This window comes from Peromyscus maniculatus, chromosome 20 (genome assembly GCF_049852395.1).
Source record: "Peromyscus maniculatus bairdii isolate BWxNUB_F1_BW_parent chromosome 20, HU_Pman_BW_mat_3.1, whole genome shotgun sequence".
NCBI lineage: Eukaryota > Metazoa > Chordata > Mammalia > Rodentia > Cricetidae > Peromyscus > Peromyscus maniculatus.
This window is the reverse complement of record NC_134871.1, coordinates 26,851,506-26,871,328: the sequence shown is the minus strand read 5'-3', so window position 1 is coordinate 26,871,328 and position 19,823 is coordinate 26,851,506. Positions and strand designations below refer to the sequence as shown.

The following is a 19,823-nucleotide window of genomic DNA, read 5'->3' as shown; positions in this document are numbered from 1 at the left end:
GGCTCACAGGATGGCCTAGGAGACACAGTGAACAAGTGCATCCAAGAGAATAGTTCTGTTGTCACAGTATCACAAAGGTTGGTGACTCTTTAACAAACCTTTGGTTTTGGCAGGTGGATGGTGCCCGGGAGAGACTGTCGGAGCAACAGTTTAACAGGCTTGTGGACTACATTGCAAAAACATCTTGCCACCTGGCTCCAAGCTGCTCTTCCATGCAAACATCATGTTCTGTGGTAGCTGTGGAGCCGCCCCCTGCCACTGTCAGAACCTACCATTATTTAGCTGACCCCCATTTTGCTCAGGTGTTCATTAGTAAATTTACCATGGTAAAGAATAAAGCCCTAAGGAAAGGCTTCCCCTGAGTCCCTCAGGGAGGAGGAGTTGGATTTTTTGCTGAGCAACAGAGTTCCAACACTCAACATGGACAGAAGGCCAAACATGTCTGTAGTAACAGGCATACTAATTTTGTAAATTTACATCTTACCTTCTCCCCAAACAAAAAAGATACTCCTCCAAGTGGGAGAGGAACAAATGATCGAAGAATCTTATATATGTTGTATTCTTAACATACATAGACAATTCTTTTTTTTTTTTTACTCTATGCCATTTCCAGAAGTTTCCACTGTAATTTCAATCTATTAATGCTCTGCTTTCTAGTAAAATGTGGACAGGCCATAGAATACAGACCCAGAAAATAAAACTCCACCACCTCTGTAATACAGTTGTTTTGCTTGTTGAATGTTTCACTTAACTACATACAATACCATTCTTTTTAGGAAAAACAATGCATATTACCCTCAAAGTCAGCAGTCTGATTTGTCAGACTTTTAACTGCTCAGGTATATTTTGGAAAGCTTATGTTTTACAAAGCTAAAAAGTAACATTTTGTGTCTACCAACAAGAACAGACCATAATGCTTGTAAATTTGTCTGGTTCTAGAACTCCTTAGTATATGGGTGTGAGTTAAGAACAACTCTAACACTGCTAAGCCGTGGTGGTGCACACCTTTAATCCCAGCACTCGGGAGGCAGAGGCAGGTGGATCTCTGTGAGTTCCAGACCAGCGTGGTCTACAGAGCCAGTTCCAAGACAGCCAGGGCTACACAGAGAAAGCCTGTCTCCTGCAATGCCACCAGTCTGGGCCAGTTCTCTGTGAACTGACTTGGTAAGGCTTGGAGATAATTCCTAGTGTCTGCTAAGTATTATTTAACACCTAAAGAAAGGATTTGATGCAAGACCTGGAGTCAGCAGTGATCTTAAAGTTCTCAGTGACTGTCACAGTCTACCCACTGATGGCAGTCATTTGTAGGCCTGCAATTTGTTCCCTTCAACTGTATGTAAGACAGTGCAATCTCAAAGGCCACTGACCTTCAACTCTCAGATCTGCTGGGCACACATCCCTATTACTGAAAAACAAGTCATTGGTGGACAATTCAAGCCAAATATGAAAACCATCCATGCACTTAGTCCGTGACTCATTTAGGAAAGCAGCATTTTTGTCACCCTCAAGAATTATTTTTAAGAATGTAAATATGTACTGATTCTTGTATGGCTTATGGTAATTTTACATATTGCCAGGAATTATATAAATAAAGTATTGCTGACCATGGATGAATGTCTGTTTTGAGTTTTGAGTTGGCAGGTTTTCGCTGATACCCTATTTTAGTATAGCTCATTCACTGAGTCCTACACAAGTTCAACAGAATAAGGACTACTACTGATCAAACGTGCTTTTTCACTGTACACACTAGATACAGCGCAGTCATAGAGCTCTTACGGGGGGCAGGGAGCTGGGTTCAATGCCTGTACCACCAAAACAATAAAAAAACTAGACTTGCATCAAATAAATATAACTTTGGTCACAACAAAATCTAAAGGATAGAAAAATTCTGAAGATACTAATGAAAAAAGTTTTATCTCCATAAAGAAAAAAGTTTCATCATTTATTAGACTTTTTTTAAATGACCATAAGACATTACTCGGTACTAGTTAAGTGTTTTTCTAGATACTATATGTATTTTCATTTCTCATATATACTGTGGTTCATTAATAAAAGCAAGTATTTGCTGGGCGGTGGTGGCGCACGCCTTTAATCCCAGCACTCGGGAGGCAGAGCCAGGCGGATTTCTGTGAGTTCGAGGCCAGCCTGGACTACAGGGTGAGATCCAAGACAGGCACCCAAACAACAGAGAAACCCTGTCTCGAAAAACCAAAAAAAAAAAAAAAAAAAAAGCAATTATTTTAACAGCATGTCGTCATATTTCCCCTGTTCTTTCTGATGACAGCAGCACTACCAAACAGTTCCAAGGAAACTCAAGGACAGATTCTCTTTAAGAATGGCATCTAAACATCTATCCCTAGCTGATCTGGAACTCGCTATGCTGGCCTCTAACTAGAGATTCACAGACACCCATCTCCCTCTGCCTCCTGCAAAGAGAGATTTTATTGATAGGACTGGAACACCCAAAGCTGGAAGATTAACCACTCAGGTACTCCAAGGGACCAAAGGCAGGACTAAGTAACTGCAAGAAGGACCTATCTCAATGAAATGACAAAATATAAGAGCAATTATACATGTGTTGAAATAACGAATTGGGGGCTGGAAAGATGGCTCAGTGGTTAAGAGCACTGACTACTCTTCCAGAGGACCCAGGTTTAATTCCCAGCACCCACATGGCAGCTCACAACTGTCTAATGCCAGTTCCAGGGGACCCGACACCCCTGGCAAAAACACCAATGCACATAAAATTAAAAAAAAAAAAAAAAAAAAAAGAAAGAAAGGAAATAATGAATTGACAAGTTATCTTTATAATATTCATCCAGAGTTATATGAATAATAGATGTCAGATTTTTAAGCCCCTGAATTATCCATAATAATAACCAAGCAAAGACTTAGTGTCCATATAATTGTTAATTGTTTATTGAGGTAACCCACTCCTTAGCCCACATATTCATGTTTCATAGTTCAGGAACACAGGTCAGCAATGAACTTCTCTCGAGTGCAATCCGAATATTCTATGGAGAGAAACACAATGGCTATGTTAATGTGAACAATCTTTATTAATACCAATGAGGTCTATACCTACTCCTTACTGATCCTCACCCATTTCTGGCTGCCTAGTGTCAGGCTCCCTGACCACCTGCCTAGCTTCCATTCTGGGCAGACCATAACTTACTCTTATTTCTTGCTTTTATTTTAGCAGCATTCTTGTTCCTCTGACATCTGCATGCTCTTCTTTAAATTGTTTAACTTTCATTTTTATGTCTCTTGATATCAGTGCTAAAGGACATTAACAGTCCATGGTATGATAGAGAGTATTCTTACTAATTTCCTACTAATTTCATGGAAAAATGAAGTTGTTGGTTTTGTTTCTGTTTCACTATAATGATAAATCAGCAGTAATACTCTGGATATTTAATGCATGCAGCTGTGGTGGTCTGAATAAGAATGGCCCCCATAGGCTCATTCATCAGGGAGAGGCCCTACTTGAGAGGGATTAAAAGGTGTGGCCTTGTTGAAAGAACTGTCACTAAGGGTGGGCTTTGTGGAGTTTCAGAAGCCCAAGCCAAGCCCCGGTGGCTCGCTCTCTTCCTGGTGCCTGCCAATCCAGATGTAGAACTTTCAGCTGCTTCTCCAGCACCCTATCTGCTGTGTGCCAAACACTGTAAGCAAGTCCCAATTAAATGCTTTTCTTTGTAAGTTGCTATGGTCATGGTGTCTCTTCACAGCAACAAAACACTGATTAAGAGAGCACCTACCTGCATTTTGGATAATAACCAGAAATAGAACATTGCAGAATTAAACCTTCTATTAGGCAAAATCTAATTACCTTAAAACATCTGTAATACAAAGGTGTAATAGACCTTTTCCTCACCCCAGATCTTGGAAAAGGTACATATTTAGTGGAGTTAAAATGCTCAGCAAAGAACAGTATATATTATCTACATCACATCAAACTCATTTTAGAGAACAGAACCAAACTGAAGGGCAGAGTCTTTGTTTAAGTTGAAATGAATAGGACCCTAGACAGTAACTTCAAGCTACACAAAGACATAAAGTGCTCTGGTTGCAAGTCTATGATACTGTAATTCTGGTTAACTCTTACTTTAGATCTTTTTATAATATTTAAAAAACATGGGCACTGAAAACAACTCTAAATCTGTTAATGAATACACAATATATACAAATGTGTAACTTAAGGCACCAGTAACAGGGGAGGCATTATAAGGTGGTGTTTTTGTGCTGTGATTTACATTTGTTAAGTTTATTGTTATAGCTGTTCTGTCTCATAAACACAAAAATACTAATTTATATAAAAGGAAATAAACCAACTGAAACTTGTCTTTCATAGGTATATGTATGCATACACACAAAAGACCACCTAAATACCAACAAAAATAGAAGGGGCAAAAAAAGGCCATAAAACATACCAAGAAGGAAAGAATGTAATAATGTCTTTCCATACTAATAACTGACTTACATGTATATAAATTAAATTCCCCAATCAAATTACACTTAAGGTCCTAGAAAGTGAAAGGAAAGCTATTCTACAAGTAAGTAGTAACTAAGTGACAAAAGTAACTAATTTTTGTCTGATACCAGACAACACCAGCTTGAAGGGCAAAAAAACCCAAAAAAACTGCAAGAAACAAAGACATGATGGTAACAGGGCCAGCTACCAGGAAAACAAAAGTACCTGCACCACACATCAGAGATCCAAACAGATGGCGTCAACAAAAGAGAAATAAAAACTGCTCAATGAAGTAGTAGAGGACTTACTCTAAACACTAGACAGAAGATGAGGAAATAGAAGGCTTAAAACAGAGATAATTGGAATTCATATGTCTGCATCTGCTCAGTAACAGAACATGGAATTCTCTAAGACATTCTATGGGTGGTGGTTTGAATAAAAATGGCCCATGTAGGAGGTGTGACTTTGTTGGAGGAAGTGTATCACTGAGGGCAGGCTTGGAGGTCTCAGATGTTCAAGCCAAGCCTAGTGTAGCAGTCTTTTCCTGCTGCCTATGGATCAAGATCTAGAGCTCTCAGCTCCTTCTCCAGCACATTGTCTACCATGTACCACCATGTCCCAGCATGATGATAATAGACTAAACCTCTGAAACTGGCAGCCACCACCCTCAATTAAATGTTTTCTTTTTAAGAGTTGAGATGCTCACGGTGTCTCTTCACAGTGATAAAACCCTAAGACACCATGATAGGGCAAAACAAGCCTTGACAAATCTTGGGAGCCTTGATAAGTATCTTCTGACCACACTGGCTTAATTAAAATAGGAAATCCAAAGTTCACTGAAGCAATGGATCAATGAGGAAGTCACAAGGAGAAGTTAACTCAAATGCACAACCTAATAACATACAGCTCAGGGAATTTAAAGAAGAGCTAGTAAAGCTACCAAAAGAAAGGAAATGATTAGATCAAAATAATAAGCAATAAAGAAAATCTTGATTCTTTATAAATGTCAAGTATACTCAAAAATCTTTAGTTAAAATGAATGGCAAGAGAAAAGAGAAAGCTCAATGAAGAACAAAAAGGAACTTGTAAGACTTGCCAGCATGAACTTAAGAAGCAATTGACACTAAGTCTACATGGCAGACTGAAGTTATTAAATTAGTAAGATCAAATCAGAAATCAAAAACTTCACAAATGAAAGTTGAGGACCAACCAGATAAATTTTACCAAAAGTTAAAGAATTAACACCAATCCTCAAATTCTTCCCAAATAGATGTGGTTATTTGAATAAAACTTCCACACTGAGTCTAAGTCCAGCACTGTCCTGATACCTAAACTAGGCAGACATAAGAACTCCAGTCCAATCACAAAGCAATGTAAAACTCAAGACTAACAACACAAATCAACCACCCAGTGACAGGACTGATTATATACAAAGCACAAGAGACTTAATTTCTAGAATGCAAGGGTGAATTAATATATAAAAATTAATAGATGTAGCCGAGCAGTGTGGCACACACCTTTAATCCCAGCACACCAATACTCAGGAGGCAGAGGCAAGTGGATCTCTATGAGTTCAAAGCCAGCCTGGTCTACAGAGCTAGCTCCAGGACAGCCAGAGCTGTTAAAGAGAAATCTTGTCTTAAAAAACAAAGTAAAACCACAATAAAAAACAAAAAATAGATGTGATACATCATACAGAATTTTTAAAAATTCCACAACCATCTATGTCTCAATAGACATAGAAAAAAAAATCTGATCAAACAACTTTTTCATGATTTAATAAACAAAACAAACAAAAAACAAATTGGGACTGGAGAGTCGGCTCAGCAGTTAAGAGCACTGGCTGTTCCTCCAGAGGACCAGGGTTCAATTTCCCACCATCCATATGCCTGCTCACAACCATCTGTAACTCCAGTTCCAGAGGACCTAACAACCTCTTTGACCTCTTCAGGCACCAGGCATGCAAGTGGTCCACAGTCATACATGCGGACAAAGCATCCGTATACATTATATAACTACAGACTTAGATTTATGTAGAGATATATACTTTTTTTTTTTTAATTTGGTGGGAGTGATGAGATAGGTAAATCTCTGTGCAGCCCTGGCTGTCCTAGAATTCACTCTGTAGACCAGGCTGGTCTCAAACTCAAGAGATTTGCTGCCTCTGCCTCCTGAGTGCTGGGATTAAAAGCATGTAAGTGTTCTAAACTGTAAAGACACACACCGGTACTCTAGTTTACTGTATCTCAACATAGTCCACTACAGATGAGTCCACGGCTAGCATGCAGCTCGTGCAGCTCAGTGAAAAACTGAGAGCTTTTCCTGTAGACTCCTCCGGAAATAAAGATGCCCATTCTTGCCACTTCCATTCAACATAGTATTGAAAGTCCTAGTCAGAAAAATCAGGCAAGAAAAAGAAAATACACCCAAAAAGGAAGTAAAATCTCTTTGTAAGTAATATTTTATATGTAGAAAATTCTAGTAATACACACAGAAACAAAACAAAGCTGCAGGGCATAAAATCAAAATACTTAATAATAGAAGAAAGTGGAAACAGTTCTATCTCTAATGGACTTAGAGCCCAGGGACAAAGCACCACTGAGAGACGAACACTGTTAAGATGACCACACACCCCAGAGCACTCTGCAGACTGAACACAATCCTTATCAAAATCCCACCGTCATTGTTGATAGAAGAAGAAAACCCATTCTAAAATTGAGATCTCAAACAGCTCCAACAACTGAGGGGGTGGGATGGAAGACTCACATAGCCTAATTCCAAACCTACTATATAATCAGAGCAATGAAACCAATGTGGACCAACATGGTAAACATAAACCAGGCTGAGGTCACAGCTCAGTATGTGAATGCTTGCTATACAAGCATAAGGATTTGAGTTCAAATCCTCAGCACCCACAAAAAAAGTCCCCCAGCCTTGGAGAAGAACCCAAGAGGTGGAGCTCAGGAGCTCACTGACCCGACAGTCCAGTTGAAACAGCTTCTTGTTTAGTGAGACTGTCAAGAAACTACAGCAAGAAGCAACAGAGGAGAACTCGGAGGGGAAAGGATGTGTTTTAAAAATGCTTCTGGGACAATGAGTTATCTATATACTAAAGAATAAAGCTGGATCTTTCCATTACATCATAAATAAAAATTATCTTAAAATGGATCAGAGAAGACGTAGAGCAGTGGTTCTCCACCTTCATAATGCTGTGACCCTTTACTAACTCCAACCATAAAATTATTTCACTGCTACTTCATAACTGTAATGTTGCTACCATTATGAATGGCAATGTTACTCGCTATGCTGAATATCTGATATGCAACTTCCAAAGAGGTCTTGACACACAGGTTGAGAGCTACTGACTCAGAGGTATAGCTAAATTATAGCACACACTTCACATACACAATCACCCAGCACCACCAAAAGAGAAAGGATCAAAGACCTAAAAAGCATTAAATACACAAAGTGTAAGACTTTTGAAGAAAGCACTTAAGATGCTGGATTTGGCAATGATTCTGGGATATGACACCAAAGCCCATTCAACAAAAATAAAAAATTCCCCACCAGAGAGAGAGAGAGAGAGAGAGAGAGAGAGAGAGAGAGAGAGAGAGAGAGAGAGAGAGAGAAGGCAGGCAGTGGTGGCGCACGCCTTTAATCCCAGCACTCAGGAGGCAATGACAGGCGGATCTCTGTGAGTTCAAGGCCAGCCTGGTCTACAGAGCAAGATCGAGGACAACCAAAACTGATAAAACAGTGAAATCCTCTCTCTCTCTAAAAAACAAAAACAGAGAACCCCTCATCTAAATGAAGATTTAAAAGTAACCAGCAGAACGGAATGAAGAAAGAATCCCCAGGGCGCAAGGCTGGCCAGTGACTAAAGCACAAAGACACCAAATCAAATCCAGAGTTGAGAGTCCCAGAATCTCCACAAATGCCAAACAGACACAGCGGCTCACCCGCAACTAGCCTCATCAGGGCTCTGGGGCCAATGCAGTCCTGCCTCAGTAAGGTGTAAAATAATACAGGAATACTCGCCACATTAACCTGGGCCCTCCATATCCCCACACACACGCCAACACAGTGCAGGGGGAAAAACCCCAATATACCCAGAGTATATACAAATGGCCAATACATGCAACCCCCCCTAACTACAAATCATTAGGGAAGCTCTAATCAAAACCAACCCTATATAAGTATGCCAACCCTATATAAGATATTCAAGATAGCCATTATCAAAACAAAGTAGTTAAGTGCTAGGAAGCACGTGTAGGAAGAGATCCTGAGCCCTGTAGAAGTGCAAATGCTGCAACTACTAAGGAAAACAGTAGTGACTACAAACACACTATCCTATGATCTACCAATCCCAGCGATTGACAGGCAAAGACAACCCCACCATCTACTGACAAACAGATGGACTGAATCAGTACATACAAACAACAGGACAGGCACGGTGGCACACACTTAGAATCCTAGTCATTCAGGAAATAGTTCACAGCCAGGTTCTGCAACTTGATAAGGCCATGTCTCAAAATTAAACTATATATATAGTTATAACATAATAACATGATACATCGTATATTATTGTATGTATTATGTGTGTGTGTGTGTATGTATGTATGTATATATAAAGGATAAGATGTAGTCAAAGTCAGTGATATAATGCTTGCCAGGTATGCACAATGCTCCAGGTTCAATTCCCAGTAACAACACAAAGTACAGTATTTTCAGCCTTAAAAAGGAAGAAGTTCCCAACAACATGATAAAACACTACGCTAACTGAAATGAGTCAATCACAAAATGACAAATAGGGCCAAGCAAGATGGCTCAGAGGGTTAAGGCACTCAATGCCTAAGTCTGGCAAGCTAAGTTGGATCTCTGGCATTCATATGCCAGGTGGAAGGAGCTGCTCTATGACTTCCACACGCATAAGAGGAAGAACAACTCATAATGTGGTCAAATCCCTAACGAGGAAAACTATCCAGGTCTGGAGAAAGGCATAGTAGCAGTTTTATAAGAACTTGTTACCACTGAACTGACAATTAAAAATGGTAAGATTATTCATACTTTGCTAGCTAAGAACATTTTTGACATAACTTCAAGTAACTGATCACCTGTACATTCTGAAGTCACTTCGCACTCTGGAAGATACCAGCCCGCCTCATCTCTTCAAAGTCCTTCATGGAGTCATAATGCCTGTAGAAATCTGCATATGCCTTCTTTCTGGGTTCAGCCACGCCAAACTGAAAAAGAACATCGCCCATTACCATACTTATTTTTCAGATTAGAACAAAATAAATCAACAACATATTTGTGTTCCTTCTTTACTGACCCCTGTTTCCTAAGACAAGGGAGAGGTAACACAATGACAGGAAGAAAGTCTCATGGTAACTACACAGCAGATGCTTACTAGGGACAAATCGCCCTACTCCTGGGTAAGGTTGTGTGTCCATATTTGTATGCGTGTTTGGTAGAATAAGTGCACAGTTAAAAGACAGTACAAACTAAATGAATAGCCTTCCCTCCAGCAAACCCTAAATATTGCCAGTTGAAACATGGTAACATATCCTCCTGGCTCAACATAAGCAGAATGTGACACAAGAGAGACAAAACAAAGTGCCACGTTACACTTTAACAAAGGAGAATGGAACCAAAGTGACAGCTGATTACTTCAAAAGAAGGCCTTTAATAAAACCACTAACACTTCAGCATCAAAGAAGAAAAGGATCAGGAAGAGGTGTGCTCATTTTAGGTTTTGTCTTGCATAGATGACCAGCACAGAAGGAAGGAATGGCATTTCAGAGACCAGGTGGAGTTCAAGCAACTGATCAGAGGCTGAGCAAGAGCCATGGCTGGCATTTGGTGATCCAAATGCATGTCTGGGGCATGGCAAAGATTTAGTCTCCAACAGCACTGCTTAGTGTATTCTGCCAAATTCAATCTCATCCTGCACATTAACAGTACAACTTCAAGTACCAATCCACATCAGTGAGGTGCTACAAGAAACGCACAGAGTCATTCTGCCTAGAATGAAGTCATACAGTCAATGTTACTGTTCCTCCACCTATTAGAACCCCCAACTTCTTCTAGCAGGAGAACAGGAGGAAGAATCCTCCGTGCTCTCTGCAGCCTGCTGAGGCCTTCACTCTATTAGTGGTTAAGTTGATGTCTACAGGACAAGTCTAAAGGATGTCCAGACAGCTGGCGTTCTGTGAGGCTGCTGTTGGGAGAAACTGGACTAACAGTCATTTACTCTCCACAATGTAAACAGAGGTCATCCAATGCAGAGGGCCCAAACACAACACAACGTTCACAAAAGACAAATGCTCACTCTTCTTGAGCTAGAGACATCCATCTTTTCCTAAACTTCCAACTCTGGGACTTATACCAGAATACCCCATTTCCCACGGGCTTTTGTATTGGGTAGTGGACCATCAGTTCCCTTGGTGCTCAGATCTCCTGATATGGAATAAATTATAACACAGGTTTCTTGGTCATCAGTTAACCTGACACATCTGGGAAGAGGGAACCTATGGGCATATACATAGGGCATTTCTTAATTGCTAACTGATGTAGCCCAGCCCACTATGAGCAGTGCTATCCCCTGGCAGGTGGTCTTGGGTTATATAAGGTAGCTGAACAAGTCAAAAGAAGCAAGCCAGTAAGCAGCATTCCTCCTTGGTTTCACTACAGATTGCTACTATAAGCTAAATAAACCCTTTCCTCCTGAGTTGCTTCTGACCATAGTGTTCATCAATCATAGCAAGAGAAAACAAACTAAGACAACTCTACAAATTGTGGATGGCACATGGTGGGACTTTTCAGCCCAGTAAACTCATGGGCCAATCGTGCAGAAAACCTTGGCGTCTTTCAGTACCCACACGGGGATGTATAAATGCTCAGTACCCACACGGGGATGTATAAATGCTCAGTACCCACACGGGGATGTATAAATGCTCAGTACCCACACGGGGATGTATAAATGCTCAGTGCCCACACGGGGATGTATAAATGCTCAGTACCCACACGGGGGATGTATAAATGCTCAGTGCCCACACGGGGATGTATAAATGCTCAGTGCCCACACGGGGATGTATAAATGCTCAGTGCCCACACGGGGATGTATAAATGCTCAGTGCCCACACGGGGATGTATAAATGCTCAGTACCCACACGGGGATGTATAAATGCACACGCACATATATCATGCCGGCTTTGTTTCTCTGAGTGCCATAATACAACGGGCAAGTCAACCATGAGTTATTGGTTAGAACAAGAAGTATTTTTCATTAACATAATTTGAAAACAGCATGGCTTTATAACCTCATCTAAACTAGTGAGTACACATATTTAGTCATCCATCCATCCAGTCGTCCACAAACGGCCCACTACATAGTAGGTAGCAAGGATCTGAAATACCAAGCAAGGACTGAGGTTTTTCTCTCTCTTTCAAATGCTAGCAAGGCATGGGCACACTTAACACCAACAAGGGTTTCCCTGTCAGCTCTCAAATCCCACAGGGACCCCATCCCTGCTCCCTAAACACTGTCTTCTGTGCTCTACACGGCGGTAACCTCCTCAACTAGACAGAATGAATCCTACTGTTCTTTGTATCTTCCAAACCCACCTACATTACACTGTGCCCTCATTCAACACACACTTCTAAAGACCCACTGTGTGTCCCACACTTGACAATGGAGTGCCCCATTTAAAAAGAGGAAAAAAAAAAAAAAGGCACCTGACCTTAAAAAGCTCAGTCTGGTAAAGATTTATCAAAAGTTTCTAAGGTCCTGATTTTAGCCAGGCAGTGGTGGCTAAAGGAGCAAACCTGAGTGGAGGCCAGCCTGGTCTACAGATTGAGTTCCGATAGCCAGAGCTACACAGAGAAACCTTGTCTCAAAAACAGTCTTCAATTTTCTCATGGTTTTATTACAAAAACATGACAACATGCATAATAATAAACATTTTGAGAGAGGATCTTGTTTTTTTGTTTTTTTTGTTTTTTTTTTTTTTTGTTTTTTTTTCTGGTTTTTCGAGACAGGGTTTCTCTGTGTAGCTTTGCGCCTTTCGTGGGACTCACTTGGTAGTCCAGGCTGGCCTCGAACTCACAGAGATCCACCTGGCTCTGCCTCCCGAGTGCTGGGATTAAAGGCGTGCGCCACCACCGCCCGGCTTGAGAGAGGATCTTAAATAACAAGGTACTCTGACTAAACAGGGAAGGTAAGTGACAGGAACATTAAAGTCTATAGCAGGGCCAGGCCTGGTGGCACTTGGGAGGGAGAGGCAGGTGGACAAATGTTCCCAAAGAATTCACTCTAGACACTCCTGAATCCTGCTGACCCTCAGGTCTCTCTGAGTGGTCCATGAGCAAGTTCTAGGCCATCCAAGGCTACAGAGTGAGACCCTGACTCACTACCCCTCAGATCTGCAGAAGGCCAGCATTAAAATGCTACTCTGGTCAATTCTTCAAAACTGCCTAAATGAGGAACTGTTTTCTCTATATCCTGCACATCTACCCTCTGTTGAAGGTGGGAGTTTATTCTCTCCAAGTGGATAAAATTCTACCTTGTAAGACCTTTGGAAATAAGGTCTTAAAAGACATTCAAAATGGCATGGGTCCTAACCTAGTCTTTTTTTTTTTTTTTTTTTGGTTTTTCGAGACAGGGTTTCTCTGTGTAGCTTTGCGCCTTTCCTGGAACTCACTTGGTAGCCCAGGCTGGCCTCGAACTTCCCGAGTGCTGGGATTAAAGGCGTGTGCCACCACGGCCCAGCCTAACCTAGTCTTTATAGGAGGAAATCCAGCAGTTACAGAAGACGTGTGAAGAAGACAGCAAAGGAGAGAGGACCTGGAAGGCATTGCCCTTGCTCTTTAAGAACTGAAGAGCGTGGTGGCACAAGCTTTTTAATCCCGGTGTTGAGAAGACAGAGGCAGGCAGATCACATGAGCTGAAGGCCAGCCTGGTCACATATCACAGCCACAGTCATATATCTCAAAACAAAAAAGCCTGTGGGAAAACAAACGTTTAAAACACTCAGTCTAGTTCATCGATACGGCAGCCCTAGCCAACTAACACAGCTTCATCTGAAGATGAGGGCAAACTACACGGGGGTGAGTGTTCCTGTCACACTGAAGTCCAAGGGAGGTAGGAGGAAGGAATACATTCAAAATGCAGTTTCTTTTTTTAAAAAGCTCTTCATAAATACAAAAATGTTTTCAATAAAAAGCTGTGACCTAAAGCACCAACAGCAAACACATACCTTATAGGCGGCGGCAACTCCCAGGGCCATAACGAACGCGCCAACAATGTGAACCCGCAGGCGCTTGGCCAGGAGACCACGCATCTGAGGTTTCGGCAACGTACCCGAACTCATGGTGGCGGATGTCCTTTACGGGTAAAACAACAGAGAGAAAACAGGGTAAGTGACTGAGTGGACTCTCCATGCACGACGCACTTTCTGTAACTACGGCCGAGGCCGGACTCCTCCCGCAGGGCTGCAGTGACTTGGGCGGCTTCATCTCTGGCCCACTGCTCTCCTACGCGCTCCACCACCCGCTACAAAGGCCTCGGGAACTGCACAACCAGCACCCGAGGAGCAAAGACCTCCGAGAGCGGCGACCCCGCCCCAGAAAGGCGGCGCGGATCTGGCGGTTGCGTTGCAGAACTGAGTCTGCGGCGACAGCTCCCGTTCCTGCGACCGTGAGCCCGGAGCCTCGAGGCCCCAACTCCCCGGCTGCCGGCGGGTCGGGACGGGACGGGACGGGTCGGGACGGGACGGGCCCCCCCGGGTCTCCGGCGCCGGCGGAGGCTGCACCCCTTACCCAGGTGCAGCACCAGGCCCCACAGGTCAAACGACCCAGTCAAGGTCACCCTGGCCTCGGCAAAATACCACGGAAAACGGGCCCGGCGGCCACCAGGGAAGCCGCGGGGCTCCGCAGAGCCCCTCCAAGGCCCCGACGGCGCAGAGCGGCGGGCGGCGGGGTCGCCAGAGGCCCCCGGGCCGCCAGGCCCGCAGCCTGGGGTCGCGGCGGGGACGAGCGCGCCGCGAGGACGGGAGGCCGCGGCCCCACTAGGCTGGGCGCGGGGCACATCCTAGTTCTCGGCCCAAGAGAAGCCGGAACCCGCAGCCGCCCAAGCCCAGGGTCCCTAACGCCCCCGCTCACCTCTGCACCAACGTCCTTCCCGGTCCTCGCGGAAACGGAGAGCCTGCCGGCAACACGCAGGCGCGCGCGTCCACGCAGGGCCCGGCTACGGTAGCCGCTGGAGTGCAAAAGTGTGCAAACGCGTGCCCGACGGGTCATAGCCCAAACGTAAGTCAACACTGCTTTCTTTTCTAGGTGCCGCCTTGAAAATGAGTCTTGACTACCTAAGTAGGTTTCTTCAGTAAATTGGAAATATTAAATCGTGCCCCGTGTTGTGAATTTATTAAAGAATTCATTGATATTTCACATATGGGGAGGAAAAATCAATGTACTATATAAATGCATTACATCATCTTGTTGAATGAAATATAAAAATGGGCGCAGCAAAGAAACCAAAATAGCCTCTCCGTGGGTAAAAAGGGAAAAGTTTATTCCAAACTGCAAAGGCTGTCTTCCGGGAAAGCGGAGAGAAGCGACATGGGGTGGGGGTGGGGAATGTTCTCAGGGTTATAACTGAATGGGTACTTGGGAGGAAGGCAGCCTATGAGCCAGGCTGGGGCACCACTGTCATATGTTAACAGAGAGCTACGTGTCCATTTTCATAGAGATTAGCAAAATGATTCCTTTTAGCAAGGAGGAACTTCCTTCAAGCCCTGAGATAGTGCTGACTTTTGTCTAAATTCCTGACCTTGAGAAAGTCCTGGGGGACCTGATACTTGCATCAAAGGATTGCCCAAACCATGTGCGCATTTTCATTACAGCTATCTTGACGCGAATAAACACTTGGTGTTGGTAAAGAGAGAAAAGGCTGACTTTAGAGCTTAACAGATATAAAGATATTAAGCCCTAGGAAGAACGGGAGATGTACCCCACAGACTTCATGACGAACCTGAGCAAATTGTAATCGTTATTTGTATTCTTAATACAAAAAATAACTACTTCCAATGATAACAACGTGGATGTTTTTGGAAAGCCAACAAGAGAAGACCTTTTGTGCCTTGGGATGTTCATCTTGCTTTTTATTGAAATCAACTAGATTCACAGGTGTTACTTAAGTAGACTGAGTAAGCCTCCTTACATGCAGGGCTTCAGATGGAGTAGAGTGGTGGTTAGGAACCCTGGCAGAGAAGCACCCGCCAATCACATTATATAAATAACCGAAGGTGGTGTAACCCAGGGCACAGTGAAACCCCTGAACTCTACCTCTCCATGGTTAGAAAGAAAGGTCTACCAGGAATCAAAGTGCCAAGGCTATCAATAATCCCACAGGGTGAGAATAAGACCACTACCACAGTTTTTGAGCCAAAGCAAGCTTTATTAAATACTAGTCAGGCAGATACCCAGGATTCCCGGAACATGACACCAAGGTACATTAGTCAGAGGTTTGTAAAGGCAAAACCCACAAGGCTACATACTTCTGCCTTTGCCCAATCAGAGCAAGCATACATCCTGACATACTTCCTGCCTAAGTACCTCCCACCTACATCCGCCTACCCGCGATCAAGCACAGCTTATAAAGCTGGGTCACCTGAGCTTGTTTACTGGAGTGAAACACTGTGGCTTGTTGTCTTACATGAATACCTGCCCCAGCATTCCAGGAAGTTATCCGCCTCGGGCGAGTGGGGCTCACAAGTTAGAGGCGTCTTTGTTTTATACATCTCAAGCACAACTTAAGCCATTTCTGCAGGAGGGGAAGCAAATGGCAGAAAAGCAAACAGATTGTATGTGACGGTAAATAGTCTGGGGTCTTCGAGCTGCCACAGGCTGTTCAGACTGCCCTGGAACTAGATGCCTTTGCCAACCTTTGAGGGTAGAATTAAGGGAGGTTCCTGCTAAACAAAATCTCACTTTTAGTCATCCATTTACCCAGCGAAAGTCCTTCTGTTTAGGGCATTATCACCAGCACTGCTATTTTGGGGGACCCACTTTGGAACTGGATTGTATAGTGAGAAGGGCCAAGGAAAAACACCTTGACCCTGACTTGACCACAGGACCAAGGGCTTGGGAAAAAACCAATCCCTGAGATTGGCCCCGAGCCAGGCTGCAGAATCCCACCAATCCCTGAGGTCCCTTAGCTCAAAATGCCACCAATCCCTGAGCTTGCCCCAGAATCAGACCACAAAAATACACCAATCCCAAGCCACCCTGGAAAGCTCCACTGCCCCCCACTAAGAAATCCTATATAAGGTCTGTACCCTGTTAAGTTTGCTGCTACTTCTCACCGAAGGCAGCCACCCTCCTGAGTTCTTCCTTCCCAACAAATCTCTTGAGCGAAGTTTGTCGTGTAATGTGACATTTTCCCTGGAGCTGGAGCAGAGCAGAACTGTAACACTGGGGACCCTCGCCTGCTCGGGCAGAGTTGTTATGCTTGCATTGGGGAAACCTTTCCTTGGAGCAGGGCTGTAAGCTGCTATACTCACGGTGACTTGTGGTAGTCCTTGGCTCTGGACGGCCAGAATACCCTTCCATCCGAACTGCAATGCTTACACAGACGGCAGTTAAAACAGCTTAGCCCTGCCAGGCCGTGGTGGCACACACCTTTAATCCCAGCACTTGGGAGGCAGAGGCAGGCGGATCTTTGTGAGTTCGAGGCCAGCCTGGTCTACAGAGCAAGATCCAGGAAAGGTGAAAAGCTACACAGAGAAACCCAGTCTCGAAATCTAGTTGCTGGGACAATTTCAGGAGCATTAGTTGTTAGTTATTTGGCCGCGTTGTGTTCTTACCCTGCAAGGAAATGTCACGAAACACGACAGAATCCGCGAATAAGAGTTTTATTAGAGATAAAGGGACAGAGAGTGTGCAGGCCTGAGGAAGAGACACATGTGTGGAGAAGGAGGAGGAGGGACCTCGAACATGGCACTCATTTTTTAAAGGCTGGGCGTGGCCAGGCCACATCACCACTCCACGCACGTGTGTAGATCACATGGCCACGTTGACGCGCTTACGTTGCCATGAAACGTCACGGATCCTGGTCACGTGAGATGCCTTGACCCGGAAATGGCTATCCTGACCTGGAACTGGCTAGGTGGAAGTGTCCACCTGGCATATGCGACCGTGGGGGCGTGTTGTGAACCCTTCATCCCTGACTCTTTCCTTTTTAAAAAAGAAAAAAAAATTGTGGTTGACTGGGTATGGGGGCCACGTTTCTCTTAAAGACTGCTTCCAGCTGAATAGTGGGTGTTGGTTGACTTTTTGTGGGGGGGATGAGGGGTATCTTGTGAAGTCCTGGGATGATGGTGGAGGTCCTGGAATGATGTTCTGCTGTCCCCTCGTTCTGCAGCTGTCCATCCGTGCTGCGGCTGGGGACCTTCTGTTTGACAAGATACTGTTGACATAGAAAGAGCTTAGAGAGAAAGAATCATTATTATTTTATTTTGGAGTTGGCATTTACCTGAGGTAGATCTGGCCTTAGTACTCTGCTTAATTTCTATCTGAGACAAGCCTTATTAGAGGTGGTTTATTTAAGGCACCTGTTTCCCTTATTAGCATTTAGGAAACACAGGTGATCAGTTGCTGAGTATTGAACAATGATAGATTGTTGTATTACATTATTCCTTACCGCCTGGATATTTTTGATGGTCCTTTTTGCCTCCGGCTCTGTGTGGCCCTGGTTAGGAAATGAAGGGGGTGATACCTTATTCCTCTGGAATTGGTGACAAGGCAGTGGATCCTGATGTCCCCTGGAGCTTGAGAGTACAAGGCCCTGTTTGTTTCACTGTATATGAAGAAAGATTTTTCTGGGATGGAGGTGAGATAAAGGTTTTAGATGAGACAGGTGGACCCAGTGAGGAAAGCCCTCGAGTTTAGCAGCTGTGGGGGGTACAAGAATTACTTTGAAGGGTCCCTGCCACTTAGGGGAAAGGGGTAAAGGGCGCTGGCCTGGAGGAAAGAGAAGAACCTGATCCCCGATGTGTACTGGAGGTGAACAATTATTGTCACACGGTTGAGGTAATGAACAGTCTGCATAGCTCCATAGAATAGACCTTAGGTGACATAAAAGGAGAGTTAACAGGCTATCTGGAACAGCTGGAGGCTTGGATAAAAGACCTGGTGTTAGAACTGGTCTGAGGAGATATTTAACTTTTCCTGACGGTGGGCATATGGGTAAAATCGAGCTGTAGCCCTGGGGAGGTGGGAAGCCTCCAGCATGGCCATTATATGGCCTGAGTTAGATACGGATCCCCCTTTTGCTGTGAGAAGGCCACGCTCCCTCCAAATAGCAGCGTGGGACAGGAGGATATGAAAAGCATATTTGGAGTCTGTAGAGTTAGTGGCTAGGAGGAGAAATAGAAGAGCTGCTGGCGCGTCTGGGAGGAGGCAAATGTGTGGAGCAAAAGAAATGGACGCTCCTACCTTAGCTAGGAGATCCCTCCCCATTAAAGATACAGGACAGCTTGGCACCACTAAGAATGAGTGTGTGAGAGGGATGCCTCTGACAATACAATTGAGTGGTGGTGTCTGATGAGGCAGGTAAGGCTGTCCTCTGTACCCGACAATAAAGGAGGTGGCATCCCAAAATTCTCAGGACTGAGTCAATGGTTCTGGTGCCCAGAAGGAAAGAAACAGATCGCTTCCCTGCTGCATTCTGGATTCCCTGCCATGTCTGTAGCCAAGCCTAGGTCTGTTGGAGGTCTTAGCTTGATGTACCCATGCATCTTGGTGCCTGGGGGCAGTCAGCTGACTCTTTGTCTTTCTAGGTGGCACTTTTAACAAGGCTGTTGATGGCCTGGCAGGGCATTCGCTAGCCCATGGCCTTTTCCTCACTTAAAACAGGGATCAAACAGCTTTTGGGAGTCAGCTAGTGCCAGCACTTGGCAATTTTGTTTTCGGGCTTTTATCTTTTCCCTGGCACACCTTAAATGCCACAGATGACTCTTTTGCCTGTGCTGTCAGGAGCCTTGCTCTCCAGATGCTTAAGTTTTAGTCAGGGAGGTCTGGGGAACAAGAGACGGATTTTCATCCTTATCCTGAATTATCATTTTTAGTTTTTTCATAGTCTACTGGTTTTAGGGCAGCCTTACGGAGACCTGTCAGGAGACAGGTAATAAACCTATCTCTGGCTAGACAGCCACCCTGGGTGTTATAGTCCCAGTGTGGTTCTTGGTCAGGAACCGCCTCAGCTCCTGGAGGGTGTGAAAGGTTAGTCTGGTGAATTTCGTCTGCGTGGGTCCTAGCCTGCTCCCATACCCGCCTGCGCTCCTCAGGAAGTAAA

The 19,823-nt window shown here is 44.1% G+C and overlaps 2 protein-coding genes across 6 annotated transcripts in view; one reads left to right on the top strand and one right to left on the bottom strand.

Annotated features, from left to right (window-relative positions):
- Vps13b (vacuolar protein sorting 13 homolog B) overlaps positions 1–1,608 on the top strand; it is a 568,282-nt gene extending 566,674 nt beyond the window's left edge. For all 5 annotated transcript variants that reach the window (XM_076555926.1, XM_042264499.2, XM_042264498.2 and 2 more), the window contains one exon: positions 114–1,608. In XM_076555926.1, coding sequence (XP_076412041.1) covers positions 114–362 — 249 coding nt within the window. In that variant the 3' untranslated portion in view covers positions 363–1,608. The remainder of the gene's footprint in view (positions 1–113) is intronic.
- A 1,289-nt stretch (positions 1,609–2,897) lies between these two features.
- Cox6c (cytochrome c oxidase subunit 6C) lies at positions 2,898–14,773 on the bottom strand. Its single transcript, XM_006977606.4, has 4 exons — positions 14,633–14,773; positions 13,729–13,855; positions 9,586–9,714; positions 2,898–3,014 (listed from the first exon to the last, which is right to left on the bottom strand). The coding sequence occupies exons 2-3, from the start codon at positions 13,840–13,842 to the stop codon at positions 9,601–9,603; spliced, it is 228 nt and encodes a 75-aa protein (XP_006977668.1). The 5' UTR covers positions 13,843–13,855; positions 14,633–14,773; the 3' UTR covers positions 2,898–3,014; positions 9,586–9,600.
- Between the last annotated feature and the right edge of the window lie 5,050 nt (positions 14,774–19,823).